The sequence below is a fragment of the Amblyomma maculatum genome, chromosome 7 (assembly GCF_055883805.1).
Source record: "Amblyomma maculatum isolate TAMU_Amacu chromosome 7, ASM5588380v1, whole genome shotgun sequence".
In the NCBI taxonomy this organism is placed as follows: Eukaryota; Metazoa; Arthropoda; class Arachnida; order Ixodida; family Ixodidae; genus Amblyomma; species Amblyomma maculatum.
The window spans coordinates 48,577,420-48,593,313 of NC_139350.1; the positions used below are offsets into that span (position 1 = coordinate 48,577,420).

The 15,894-nt window shown below is 43.2% G+C and overlaps 1 protein-coding gene across 1 annotated transcript; it reads right to left on the bottom strand.

Annotated features, from left to right (window-relative positions):
* Nucleotides 1-889: 889 nt before the first annotated feature.
* Nucleotides 890-1,470, bottom strand: LOC146183167 (uncharacterized). Its single transcript, XM_084608342.1, has one exon. It carries the CDS (start codon nt 1,454-1,456, stop codon nt 890-892), a length of 567 nt encoding a protein of 188 aa, XP_084464468.1. The 5' UTR covers nt 1,457-1,470.
* Between the last annotated feature and the right edge of the window lie 14,424 nt (nt 1,471-15,894).

Below are 15,894 nucleotides of genomic sequence, written 5' to 3' on the forward strand. Positions count from 1 at the left end.
CAAAGTCGAGAAATGGTGTTTGATGAATCGCTTAAAGTTGAATATTAAGAAGACTTCCGCCCTAGCTATCTAACTAGGAAACGCGGTAAAGTTGTGTTTGATTATACACTTTTGGCGGGTCAGATGTTTCGTGCGGACCATGTACGATACCTCGGTGTTGTTGTTGATTAAAAGCTTGATTTTACAATGCATGTAAATTCAATTGTGTTACGCGCATTGAGACATATTGGTATTATCTCTGTCTGTCTGTCTGTGTGTGTGTCTGTGTCTCTGTCTCTGTCTCTGTGTCTCTGTCTCTGTGTCTCTGTCTCTGTGTCTCTGTCTCTGTCTCTGTGTCTCTGTCTCTGTGTCTCTGTTTCTGTGTCTCTGTCTCTGTGTCTCTGTGTCTCTGCGTCTCTGTCTCTGTCTCTGTGTCTCTGTCTCTGTGTCTCTGTCTCTGTGTCTGTGTGTCTGTGTCTCTGTCTGTCTGTCTGTGTCTGTCTGTCTGTCTGTGTCTGTGTGTCTGTCTGTCTGTGTCTGTGTCTGTGTCTGTCTGTCTGTGTCTGTGTCTCTGTCTGTCTGTCTGTGTCTCTCTGTCTGTCTGTCTGTCTGTGTCTCTGTCTATCCAATCAATCAATCAACCAATCAATATTTATTTCAGTTTGTACATACAAAGTGGGGATGGTGAGAAAAAAGCAGTGAATTATGCACCGCTTGACGGGCCTCACCACCCCTACAAGTCAGCAGTAGGCACAAGGCAAGGACAACCACTGGTAAAAAAAAAATGAATACAAGTGCATCTACAGAACAAGGTTGACAGAACATATCTCATAACTGGCAGGAATAATAGACGCAGAAGACCGTGAGGCTATAACACAGAGTGGCACAGTACGTTCAAACACAATTGACATCACTGTAGCATAGATTGCTGAATAAAACTTTTACGAATGGAAGAAAAAGACATATTATTCACTTGGTCACTCAAAGGGGTATTTAGGAACTTTGGCACAATAAATCTCAACATACAAAACCCATAGTTAGTTCTGCACTTTGGTAATGCAAACCTACTCTGCAGTCTGATGTCGTATGATGAGTGGCGACATGTAATAGGAACAATTTCAGAAAAAAATGAATCACCCTTTTTTATCGTTGATTTATAGAGACATGTAAATCTGTAGTCAAATAATTTGTTGAAAGGTACAATATTATAATGTAGGTAAATGTGTTTAGTAGGCGAATCATACGTCCCGTTGACAATTGCGCGAAGCATTTTCTTTTGTAATGTTTGCAGTTTAATGACATTGGACACCGTTGTATGGCCCCAGACAAGAAGGCAATAGCTAAGGTGCGAATAAAAAAATGCATAATATAAAGTAATTTTAGTTTTGATAGGTAGAATATGCCTGTTACGTGAAGTAATTCCGACAATTCTAGAAAGCGTTAACACAATATTATTAACATGGGCATCCCATGTCATCGTACTGCTAAACGTTACACCTAATGATTTGAATATGTCCACGTACTCGATTTCACTGCCATTGAGGTATAACGAGGGGCGGTAAAGTACTTGTTTTCCTTTAGGAAGGAAGAGTACTGCTTTAGTTTTTTCTTTGTTTATCTTTAATGAGTTGGCTGATGACCATGTGGCAAGAGATAAGAGCGTGTGATTTGCGGTGTCTGCTAAGCTTTGTACGTCTTTGGAAGAAAAAAATAGGCTGGTGTCATCTGCATATATAATGTATTTTGCGTGGTTACTGATATTAGGGATGTCATTTATATATATATTAAACAGGAGTGGCCCTAAAATGCTGCCTTGAGGGACGCCATTCGAAATTCCTAGAATCTGTGAAGAGGAATGATTAATCACCACATACTGAGACCGTGAATTCAGATAAGATTTGATTAGGCTGAGAGCATGTCCGCGTATGCCATAGTTCTCTAGTTTTGCGAAAAGAATATCGTGATTTAGGCAATCGAAGGCTTTACTGAAATCAACGAAAACACCGAGAGTTAGAAGCTGTGACTAAAAATTATTCAAAATGTATTCTTTTTGGACGAGTAGCGCATGCTCCGTGGACCTATTTTGTGTAAAGCCATACTGACAGTCGGTTATTACGGAATGTTTCTGCAGAAAATGTTGCAAACGGATGCGAATCAGTTGTTCTAAACCCTTAGAAAAGTACGGAAGTACAGACACTGGCCTATAGTTTCCCAACTTGTTCGCATCGCCTATTTTATATATCACGGCTACCCTGGCTAGCTGCATGTCAGTAGGGAAATGAGCTGTAATAAGTGCGGTGTTGTATATATAGCTTAGGCATGGCGTAATTATGTCAAGAATGTACTTAACTGGTCGGCTCTGTATATTATGTGCATCAAGACTGGAGGTGTCTTTTAATTTTCGGCATATTGCAAAAACTTCACTTTCGTCCGTTGGTCTTAAGAAGAGAGATGCCTCTATCTTGTCACTCAAGAAATTCGCGATTCCGGTATTGAATTGGCTATAACCTACTTCGGAAAAGAATTTATTAAATGCATTTGCAAGGCATGAACCTGAGGTCTCTTTACCATCGATTATTAAGCTCGTTATGTTCCTGCTGTGTGTGTTTCTATTTAAAACTAAGTTTAAGCGCCTCCATTTTTCTTTGGGATTTCTAGAAAGCTGGATATCAAACAAGTTGTTATAGTAAGCGGCTCTAGCTATCCTAATTTCTTTATTCAGCTGATTGCGCAATGATTGAAATCTCGCTAGTACGTCCGCATCTCTCGTTTTAATGAACTGTGCAAACATCTTGTGTTTCTTTTTCACGAGTCGCGTGAGGCGACGGTTCATCCACGGCTTACGAGCATTTTTGCATGGCGTTATGTCAACCACAGGGAAGCAGTCATTGTACAATAAGAGAAAAATTTGCAGAAATTTGCGGTAAGCGCCCTCGGCTGTATTTTCTCGGTATACGGGATCCCAGTTCACTAAAGCAATGCGTCTCCTAAATTGCTCAAGCCTTTCTTGAGAAATAAGTTGACGTCGAGCCTGTGCGTTTGCCTTCGTACGGATTTGTTTGTCTAGGCGCAAGAAAACAGGTAAATGATCACTGATATCTATTGCGATCCGGCCCGAAAAGAGTGTACTGGGACTATTTGTTACTATAAGGTCTAGCGCCGAAGAACAGGTAGCAGTGATGCGTGTGGGACTACTGATAGCGTTGTGGAATCCAGTCGCTCCGAGAAGCGCAGAAAGCTTTTGCTGTGCAGGACTTACTCTGTTAATATCTATGTTGAAGTCTCCCGCTATACAGGAAATAAAGGTTTCTGCGTTAAAAAAGAATAATTCGCGCTCAAAGCGGTCAAAAAACATGGCTAAGTTTCCCTGGGGGGGCCGGTAAAGAACAGAAAACGCATGGCGGGCGGACTTCACAGTGAGCATTTCGATATCACCATTACAGATGCAGTGATCAGATAACAGTTCACAGGCGTACGTGTTTTTCGCTAGCAGCGCAACGCATCCCCCACGTTTTGTAGCACGGCTAACATAAAAAGAGTTATACCCCGGTATTCGCAGAACATCGGTGTCATGACGATACCATGTTTCGGTTAAACAGATGATATCAAACGATATCCTTAAGCCTGCCAAAAATTATCTATCTATCTATCTATCTATCTATCTATCTATCTATCTATCTATCTATCTATCTATCTATCTATCTATCTATCTATCTATCTATCTATCTATCTATCTATCTATCTATCTATCTATCTATTTATCTATCTATCTATCTATCTATCTATCTATCTATCTATCTATCTATCTATCTATCTATCTATCTATCTATCTATCTATCTATCTATCTATCTATCTATCTATCTATCTATCTATCTATCTATCTATCTATCTATCTATCTATCTATCTATCTATCTATCTATCTATCTATCTATCTATCTATCTATCTATCTATCTATCTATCTATCTATCTATCTATCTATCTATCTATCTATCTATCTATCTATCTATCTATCTATCTATCTATCTATCTATCTATCTATCTATCTATCTATCTATCTATCTATCTATCTATCTATCTATCTATCTATCTATCTATCTATCTATCTATCTATCTATCTATCTATCTATCTATCTATCTATCTATCTATCTATCTATCTATCTATCTATCTATCTATCTATCTATCTATCTATCTATCTATCTATCTATCTATCTATCTATCTATCTATCTATCTATCTATCTATCTATCTATCTATCTATCTATCTATCTATCTATCTATCTATCTATCTATCTATCTATCTATCTATCTATCTATCTATCTATCTATCTATCTATCTATCTATCTATCTATCTATCTATCTATCTATCTATCTATCTATCTATCTATCTATCTATCTATCTATCTATCTATCTATCTATCTATCTATCTATCTATCTATCTATCTATCTATCTATCTATCTATCTATCTATCTATCTATCTATCTATCTATCTATCTATCTATCTATCTATCTATCTATCTATCTATCTATCTATCTATCTATCTATCTATCTATCTATCTATCTATCTATCTATCTATCTATCTATCTATCTATCTATCTATCTATCTATCTATCTATCTATCTATCTATCTATCTATCTATCTATCTATCTATCTATCTATCTATCTATCTATCTATCTATCTATCTATCTATCTATCTATCTATCTATCTATCTATCTATCTATCTATCTATCTATCTATCTATCTATCTATCTATCTATCTATCTATCTATCTATCTATCTATCTATCTATCTATCTATCTATCTATCTATCTATCTATCTATCTATCTATCTATCTATCTATCTATCTATCTATCTATCTATCTATCTATCTATCTATCTATCTATCTATCTATCTATCTATCTATCTATCTATCTATCTATCTATCTATCTATCTATCTATCTATCTATCTATCTATCTATCTATCTATCTATCTATCTATCTATCTATCTATCTATCTATCTATCTATCTATCTATCTATCTATCTATCTATCTATCTATCTATCTATCTATCTATCTATCTATCTATCTATCTATCTATCTATCTATCTATCTATCTATCTATCTATCTATCTATCTATCTATCTATCTATCTATCTATCTATCTATCTATCTATCTATCTATCTATCTATCTATCTATCTATCTATCTATCTATCTATCTATCTATCTATCTATCTATCTATCTATCTATCTATCTATCTATCTATCTATCTATCTATCTATCTATCTATCTATCTATCTATCTATCTATCTATCTATCTATCTATCTATCTATCTATCTATCTATCTATCTATCTATCTATCTATCTATCTATCTATCTATCTATCTATCTATCTATCTATCTATCTATCTATCTATCTATCTATCTATCTATCTATCTATCTATCTATCTATCTATCTATCTATCTATCTATCTATCTATCTATCTATCTATCTATCTATCTATCTATCTATCTATCTATCTATCTATCTATCTATCTATCTATCTATCTATCTATCTATCTATCTATCTATCTATCTATCTATCTATCTATCTATCTATCTATCTATCTATCTATCTATCTATCTATCTATCTATCTATCTATCTATCTATCTATCTATCTATCTATCTATCTATCTATCTATCTATCTATCTATCTATCTATCTATCTATCTATCTATCTATCTATCTATCTATCTATCTATCTATCTATCTATCTATCTATCTATCTATCTATCTATCTATCTATCTATCTATCTATCTATCTATCTATCTATCTATCTATCTATCTATCTATCTATCTATCTATCTGTCTCTGTCTCTGTCTCTGTCTCTGTCTCTGTCTCTGTCTCTGTCTCTGTCTCTGTCTCTGTCTCTGTCTCTGTCTCTGTCTCTGTCTCTGTCTCTGTCTCTGTCTCTGTCTCTGTCTCTGTCTCTGTCTCTGTCTCTGTCTCTGTCTCTGTCTCTGTCTCTGTCTCTGTCTCTGTCTCTGTCTCTGTCTCTGTCTCTGTCTCTGTCTCTGTCTCTGTCTCTGTCTCTGTCTCTGTCTCTGTCTCTGTCTCTGTCTCTGTCTCTGTCTCTGTCTCTGTCTCTGTCTCTGTCTCTGTCTCTGTCTCTGTCTCTGTCTCTGTCTCTGTCTCTGTCTCTGTCTCTGTCTCTGTCTCTGTCTCTGTCTCTGTCTCTGTCTCTGTCTCTGTCTCTGTCTCTGTCTCTGTCTCTGTCTCTGTCTCTGTCTCTGTCTCTGTCTCTGTCTCTGTCTCTGTCTCTGTCTCTGTCTCTGTCTCTGTCTCTGTCTCTGTCTCTGTCTCTGTCTCTGTCTCTGTCTCTGTCTCTGTCTCTGTCTCTGTCTCTGTCTCTGTCTCTGTCTCTGTCTCTGTCTCTGTCTCTGTCTCTGTCTCTGTCTCTGTCTCTGTCTCTGTCTCTGTCTCTGTCTCTGTCTCTGTCTCTGTCTCTGTCTCTGTCTCTGTCTCTGTCTCTGTCTCTGTCTCTGTCTCTGTCTCTGTCTCTGTCTCTGTCTCTGTCTCTGTCTCTGTCTCTGTCTCTGTCTCTGTCTCTGTCTCTGTCTCTGTCTCTGTCTCTGTCTCTGTCTCTGTCTCTGTCTCTGTCTCTGTCTCTGTCTCTGTCTCTGTCTCTGTCTCTGTCTCTGTCTCTGTCTCTGTCTCTGTCTCTGTCTCTGTCTCTGTCTCTGTCTCTGTCTCTGTCTCTGTCTCTGTCTCTGTCTCTGTCTCTGTCTCTGTCTCTGTCTCTGTCTCTGTCTCTGTCTCTGTCTCTGTCTCTGTCTCTGTCTCTGTCTCTGTCTCTGTCTCTGTCTCTGTCTCTGTCTCTGTCTCTGTCTCTGTCTCTGTCTCTGTCTCTGTCTCTGTCTCTGTCTTTGTCTCTGTCTCTGTCTCTGTCTTTGTCTCTGTCTTTGTCTTTGTCTTTGTCTTTGTCTTTGTCTTTGTCTTTGTCTTTGTCTTTGTCTTTGTCTTTGTCTTTGTCTTTGTCTCTGTCTGTCTCTGATATTAGGCGCGAAGGCGTACTCTACAGCGCCACGTCTTGTCGGCGCCCGCATGACAAACTGACTACTATGACTGTAGGCCAATAGATGGGACATGGTAAGATTAAAAGCGCAGAAAGACAGGCCAGAGCAAAGGAGCCAACACAAGCCCAGGTTATTTCCTGCCTAACTGAGACAACTGGCGAGGAACGCTTTTAGGTAATGCTTTTCTAGGCAGTTCAGTTGCGCTTTAATGCTAGATTCATATATTAAAATACACTTGCACTTAGAATACAATTCAGACTGGACCTCTTTAATCTTGACTACAGTCCACTCATTTGGCAAGAAGACATTTCGCCGGCTCCAGCTGTCGAAGCGTGGCCTAAGCGAATTTTAACTATAGCGACAATGACGCGCACCGACCGGCCCTCGTTTTTGCTATAATGAAAACGGCTGAAGCTTTCTCACTACCTGTCAGAGTTCAGTGGTCCCCGAATCTAGCTAATAAATTTATCTACGAGAGCAGCTTACCTCCCTGACAGACGCCAAGCGCCTGCGGACTATGCCAGCGGCAGTTAGCTGAGCCTTTCAACTGTTCCTTCCAATGTCGTATATATTATGGGGAAGTTGAAAAGTGGGGGCGCAGAGGATTGTTGCGATCATCGCCATTCGGAGCTCGGGAGGGGTAGGGGAGTTATTTTATGAATAATTGAATTTTTCAAAGTTATTCGTTATACTCGTATGTTCATTGACACCGCGATGAAAAGCCATGACAAGAAAGGAGGCACTTCCTTCAAACTGGAAAAATTCGTTTAAAGTTGTTCACGCTCAGCCGTCAAGGGCATTCGTTCAACGACTGGAAGATAGTGAAATCAATCCAGAACACGGCTCCTCTGTATTCCGCTACAGAGCAGGCACAAAGTCTGCGAAGGCATCCGTCGACCTCGCCTGTGCCCAATTCGACCTTCTCGTTCGGCCCCCTCCAAACAACCTCCAGATGACCGATTAGCGCACGGATGCTCCTGTTGTCACGCCAAAGTTTTGTTTATGCTGATCAGGGCCCTTCTTCGCTTTTCGAAAGAAAACGAAACCTTACAAACACACAAAAAGGCGAAAGCAACTGCCACAGGCGCCTCCTCCATCATTCAGGCTTGGGACACAGAGACCCCACACACGGGCGGCGCATTATGTCCGGGAGCGCCTGAGCATTGGGGCTCGAGCTCAGTTGCTAAGCAGCTAGATAAAACGTTTTTCGGCCCACGAGCACAGCAGCACAGCTGGTTTTCCTGCTGTCTGAGGCGGCCATTTGAACAGGAGCAGTTCCTTTCCCGCTTACCATAAGGACGCACTGAAAAAGCGAGCTCATACAGCGGCCTCGAATGCTAACCTTCCGACATCGACTGCTAGCGTTTGCGGCACACTTGCTCCTTCCTCGTAGCCGGACCCCCACCCAAGCTACCTTCGCCCCTTTGACTGAATTTACTTCACTGATTCGAACAGGCATCTGCTAGAAGCATCTAGCGCGAAAAGCGCGCGCTTCCCTGATTAATTCCTTCTCAACGTTCATTATTTTTAGAATGCCCGACTCATCCCTTCAGTTTTTGAAACATGCATAGGGAGAGTGTTGTTTTGATACCATAAGCTTGTTCAGTGGAGACGCGAACCTTAAAGAAGTTAACGTTCTCGTAATATGTTTGTCGGTCTAATTACTGACTGCATTCAAGTATGGAATACAACGCATTGCATTGATTAGCATCGAGTCATCAATTTTTCCGCACGCGTATATGACCCATCATAATCGATACTTAATAATAATTATCGTAATAATCGTCATCTCTGCATCCCACGTTTTTTCTGTTTTGTTGGAAAGGAAATGCAAATCATCAAGAAAGTTTTCATGTTGTGGTGAAGTACCTAAAAATTTTAAATGTAGTATACCCGGCAGTTTATTTACGAAATGGCATCATTTTCATTGCCAAAAAAAAAATATCATCGAAAAAGAGTAATGACATCATTGGTGAAGGTTGCCTGGCATGGATTGGAAGAAAGTGAGTCAAATTAACAGAAAAAAAAAATCGTCTCAGACGCCGGAAAGAAGCACCTGTGCTATTTCCCTCGCGAAGTATTCCTCCGCAAAGTCTTGCTCGACGGGTCTGCGATGTCTGCGAAAAGAGATCTCCTAGGGACTGTGTGATGCACATGCACGTTGAGCAATCCCAGGTGGTGAACTTTGTTCCGGCAGCTTTTCTTTCACTCCCTCTTTTCTTCCTTCGTTGACAGTGCGCTTCGGGTGTCCAGAAAGAAGCGCCACAGTTGCTTCTGTCCTCAAAACGTATTTGTGACGTGTTTAGTGACGACACCGTAGGAATACTCGATCACCGAATGGGTATTAAACAAACACTCTGGTGACCAAGCATTCCTTCGACGGCAGCACGTTTCTCTCAATCTGGGCGTTTTCCTCCCATATGTAAGCCAAGGTGCAGAATACCTTTTTTATCACGCATAAAAACACACTTGTAGCCTCCTAAATCTGCATCGTCGCACATGGCTTGATTTTCTATTGTATTCCCATAATGCTCCGCGGCTGAGCATGACAGTAAAGGTTCTTTGACGTCATTGTTGATAAATAATAATAATAATAATAATAATAATAATAATAATAATAATAATAATAATAATAATAATAATAATAATAATAATAATAATAATAATAATAATAATAATAATAATAATAATAATAATAATATTAATAATAATAATAATAATAATAATAATAATAATCAATCTTTATTTAATGTGCGCAGGAACAACCATGTGGTCTTCGTGCTGCAGCACAAATAATAAAAAAAAACAAAAATGAAAATGCACAAACATGATTACACACACAGAGAGAACAGAAAAAAAGAAATAAATAATACATGAAATGAAACTGAGACGAAAAGTATCACGGAAAGTAAGCAATCAATGAGTAGCATCACTTATATACACAGTGAGAGAATTTTTGAGCACGCCAGGAAAGAAAAAAAAGTAGATAGAAGAGCTACCTGCCTGCCTGCCTGCCTGCCTGCCTGCCTGCCTGCCTGCCTGCCTGCCTACCTACCTACCTACCTACCTACCTACCTACCTACCTACCTACCTACCTACCTACCTACCTACCTACCTACCTACCTACCTACCTACCTACCTACCTACCTACCTACCTACCTACCTACCTACCTACCTACCTACCTACCTACCTACCTACCTACCTACCTACCTACCTACCTACCTACCTACCTACCTACCTACCTACCTACCTACCTACCTACCTACCTACCTACCTACCTACCTACCTACCTACCTACCTACCTACCTACCTACCTACCTACCTACCTACCTACCTACCTACCTACCTACCTACCTACCTACCTACCTACCTACCTACCTACCTACCTACCTACCTACCTACCTACCTACCTACCTACCTACCTACCTACCTACCTACCTACCTACCTACCTACCTACCTACCTACCTACCTACCTACCTACCTACCTACCTACCTACCTACCTACCTACCTACCTACCTACCTACCTACCTACCTACCTACCTACCTACCTACCTACCTACCTACCTACCTACCTACCTACCTACCTACCTACCTACCTACCTACCTACCTACCTACCTACCTACCTACCTACCTACCTACCTACCTACCTACCTACCTACCTACCTACCTACCTACCTACCTACCTACCTACCTACCTACCTACCTACCTACCTACCTACCTACCTACCTACCTACCTACCTACCTACCTACCTACCTACCTACCTACCTACCTACCTACCTACCTACCTACCTACCTACCTACCTACCTACCTACCTACCTACCTACCTACCTACCTACCTACCTACCTACCTACCTACCTACCTACCTACCTACCTACCTACCTACCTACCTACCTACCTACCTACCTACCTACCTACCTACCTACCTACCTACCTACCTACCTACCTACCTACCTACCTACCTACCTACCTACCTACCTACCTACCTACCTACCTACCTACCTACCTACCTACCTACCTACCTACCTACCTACCTACCTACCTACCTACCTACCTACCTACCTACCTACCTACCTACCTACCTACCTACCTACCTACCTACCTACCTACCTACCTACCTACCTACCTACCTACCTACCTACCTACCTACCTACCTACCTACCTACCTACCTACCTACCTACCTACCTACCTACCTACCTACCTACCTACCTACCTACCTACCTACCTACCTACCTACCTACCTACCTACCTACCTACCTACCTACCTACCTACCTACCTACCTACCTACCTACCTACCTACCTACCTACCTACCTACCTACCTACCTACCTACCTACCTACCTACCTACCTACCTACCTACCTACCTACCTACCTACCTACCTACCTACCTACCTACCTACCTACCTACCTACCTACCTACCTACCTACCTACCTACCTACCTACCTACCTACCTACCTACCTACCTACCTACCTACCTACCTACCTACCTACCTACCTACCTACCTACCTACCTACCTACCTACCTACCTACCTACCTACCTACCTACCTACCTACCTACCTACCTACCTACCTACCTACCTACCTACCTACCTACCTACCTACCTACCTACCTACCTACCTACCTACCTACCTACCTACCTACCTACCTACCTACCTACCTACCTACCTACCTACCTACCTACCTACCTACCTACCTACCTACCTACCTACCTACCTACCTACCTACCTACCTACCTACCTACCTACCTACCTACCTACCTACCTACCTACCTACCTACCTACCTACCTACCTACCTACCTACCTACCTACCTACCTACCTACCTACCTACCTACCTACCTACCTACCTACCTACCTACCTACCTACCTACCTACCTACCTACCTACCTACCTACCTACCTACCTACCTACCTACCTACCTACCTACCTACCTACCTACCTACCTACCTACCTACCTACCTACCTACCTACCTACCTACCTACCTACCTACCTACCTACCTACCTACCTACCTACCTACCTACCTACCTACCTACCTACCTACCTACCTACCTACCTACCTACCTACCTACCTACCTACCTACCTACCTACCTACCTACCTACCTACCTACCTACCTACCTACCTACCTACCTACCTACCTACCTACCTACCTACCTACCTACCTACCTACCTACCTACCTACCTACCTACCTACCTACCTACCTACCTACCTACCTACCTACCTACCTACCTACCTACCTACCTACCTACCTACCTACCTACCTACCTACCTACCTACCTACCTACCTACCTACCTACCTACCTACCTACCTACCTACCTACCTACCTACCTACCTACCTACCTACCTACCTACCTACCTACCTACCTACCTACCTACCTACCTACCTACCTACCTACCTACCTACCTACCTACCTACCTACCTACCTACCTACCTACCTACCTACCTACCTACCTACCTACCTACCTACCTACCTACCTACCTACCTACCTACCTACCTACCTACCTACCTACCTACCTACCTACCTACCTACCTACCTACCTACCTACCTACCTACCTACCTACCTACCTACCTACCTACCTACCTACCTACCTACCTACCTACCTACCTACCTACCTACCTACCTACCTACCTACCTACCTACCTACCTACCTACCTACCTACCTACCTACCTACCTACCTACCTACCTACCTACCTACCTACCTACCTACCTACCTACCTACCTACCTACCTACCTACCTACCTACCTACCTACCTACCTACCTACCTACCTACCTACCTACCTACCTACCTACCTACCTACCTACCTACCTACCTACCTACCTACCTACCTACCTACCTACCTACCTACCTACCTACCTACCTACCTACCTACCTACCTACCTACCTACCTACCTACCTACCTACCTACCTACCTACCTACCTACCTACCTACCTACCTACCTACCTACCTACCTACCTACCTACCTACCTACCTACCTACCTACCTACCTACCTACCTACCTACCTACCTACCTACCTACCTACCTACCTACCTACCTACCTACCTACCTACCTACCTACCTACCTACCTACCTACCTACCTACCTACCTACCTACCTACCTACCTACCTACCTACCTACCTACCTACCTACCTACCTACCTACCTACCTACCTACCTACCTACCTACCTACCTACCTACCTACCTACCTACCTACCTACCTACCTACCTACCTACCTACCTACCTACCTACCTACCTACCTACCTACCTACCTACCTACCTACCTACCTACCTACCTACCTACCTACCTACCTACCTACCTACCTACCTACCTACCTACCTACCTACCTACCTACCTACCTACCTACCTACCTACCTACCTACCTACCTACCTACCTACCTACCTACCTACCTACCTACCTACCTACCTACCTACCTACCTACCTACCTACCTACCTACCTACCTACCTACCTACCTACCTACCTACCTACCTACCTACCTACCTACCTACCTACCTACCTACCTACCTACCTACCTACCTACCTACCTACCTACCTACCTACCTACCTACCTACCTACCTACCTACCTACCTACCTACCTACCTACCTACCTACCTACCTACCTACCTACCTACCTACCTACCTACCTACCTACCTACCTACCTACCTACCTACCTACCTACCTACCTACCTACCTACCTACCTACCTACCTACCTACCTACCTACCTACCTACCTACCTACCTACCTACCTACCTACCTACCTACCTACCTACCTACCTACCTACCTACCTACCTACCTACCTACCTACCTACCTACCTACCTACCTACCTACCTACCTACCTACCTACCTACCTACCTACCTACCTACCTACCTACCTACCTACCTACCTACCTACCTACCTACCTACCTACCTACCTACCTACCTACCTACCTACCTACCTACCTACCTACCTACCTACCTACCTACCTACCTACCTACCTACCTACCTACCTACCTACCTACCTACCTACCTACCTACCTACCTACCTACCTACCTACCTACCTACCTACCTACCTACCTACCTACCTACCTACCTACCTACCTACCTACCTACCTACCTACCTACCTACCTACCTACCTACCTACCTACCTACCTACCTACCTACCTACCTACCTACCTACCTACCTACCTACCTACCTACCTACCTACCTACCTACCTACCTACCTACCTACCTACCTACCTACCTACCTACCTACCTACCTACCTACCTACCTACCTACCTACCTACCTACCTACCTACCTACCTACCTACCTACCTACCTACCTACCTACCTACCTACCTACCTACCTACCTACCTACCTACCTACCTACCTACCTACCTACCTACCTACCTACCTACCTACCTACCTACCTACCTACCTACCTACCTACCTACCTACCTACCTACCTACCTACCTACCTACCTACCTACCTACCTACCTACCTACCTACCTACCTACCTACCTACCTACCTACCTACCTACCTACCTACCTACCTACCTACCTACCTACCTACCTACCTACCTACCTACCTACCTACCTACCTACCTACCTACCTACCTACCTACCTACCTACCTACCTACCTACCTACCTACCTACCTACCTACCTACCTACCTACCTACCTACCTACCTACCTACCTACCTACCTACCTACCTACCTACCTACCTACCTACCTACCTACCTACCTACCTACCTACCTACCTACCTACCTACCTACCTACCTACCTACCTACCTACCTACCTACCTACCTACCTACCTACCTACCTACCTACCTACCTACCTACCTACCTACCTACCTACCTACCTACCTACCTACCTACCTACCTACCTACCTACCTACCTACCTACCTACCTACCTACCTACCTACCTACCTACCTACCTACCTACCTACCTACCTACCTACCTACCTACCTACCTACCTACCTACCTACCTACCTACCTACCTACCTACCTACCTACCTACCTACCTACCTACCTACCTACCTACCTACCTACCTACCTACCTACCTACCTACCTACCTACCTACCTACCTACCTACCTACCTACCTACCTACCTACCTACCTACCTACCTACCTACCTACCTACCTACCTACCTACCTACCTACCTACCTACCTACCTACCTACCTACCTACCTACCTACCTACCTACCTACCTACCTACCTACCTACCTACCTACCTACCTACCTACCTACCTACCTACCTACCTACCTACCTACCTACCTACCTACCTACCTACCTACCTACCTACCTACCTACCTACCTACCTACCTACCTACCTACCTACCTACCTACCTACCTACCTACCTACCTACCTACCTACCTACCTACCTACCTACCTACCTACCTACCTACCTACCTACCTACCTACCTACCTACCTACCTACCTACCTACCTACCTACCTACCTACCTACCTACCTACCTACCTACCTACCTACCTACCTACCTACCTACCTACCTACCTACCTACCTACCTACCTACCTACCTACCTACCTACCTACCTACCTACCTACCTACCTACCTACCTACCTACCTACCTACCTACCTACCTACCTACCTACCTACCTACCTACCTCCCTCCCTCCCTCCCTCCCTCCCTCCCTCCCTCCCTCCCTCCCTCCCTCCCTCCCTCCCTCCATCTATCCATCCATCTATCCATCCATCTGTCTGTGTCTCTCTGTGTCTGTCTCTTTCTGTCTCTGTCTCTTTCTGTCTCTGTCTCTTTCTGTCTCTGTCTGTCTCTGTCTCTGTCTGTCTCTGTCTGTGTCTCTCTGTGTCTCTCTCTGTGTCTGTCTCTGTGTCTCTCTCTGTGTCTGTCTCTGTGTCTGTCT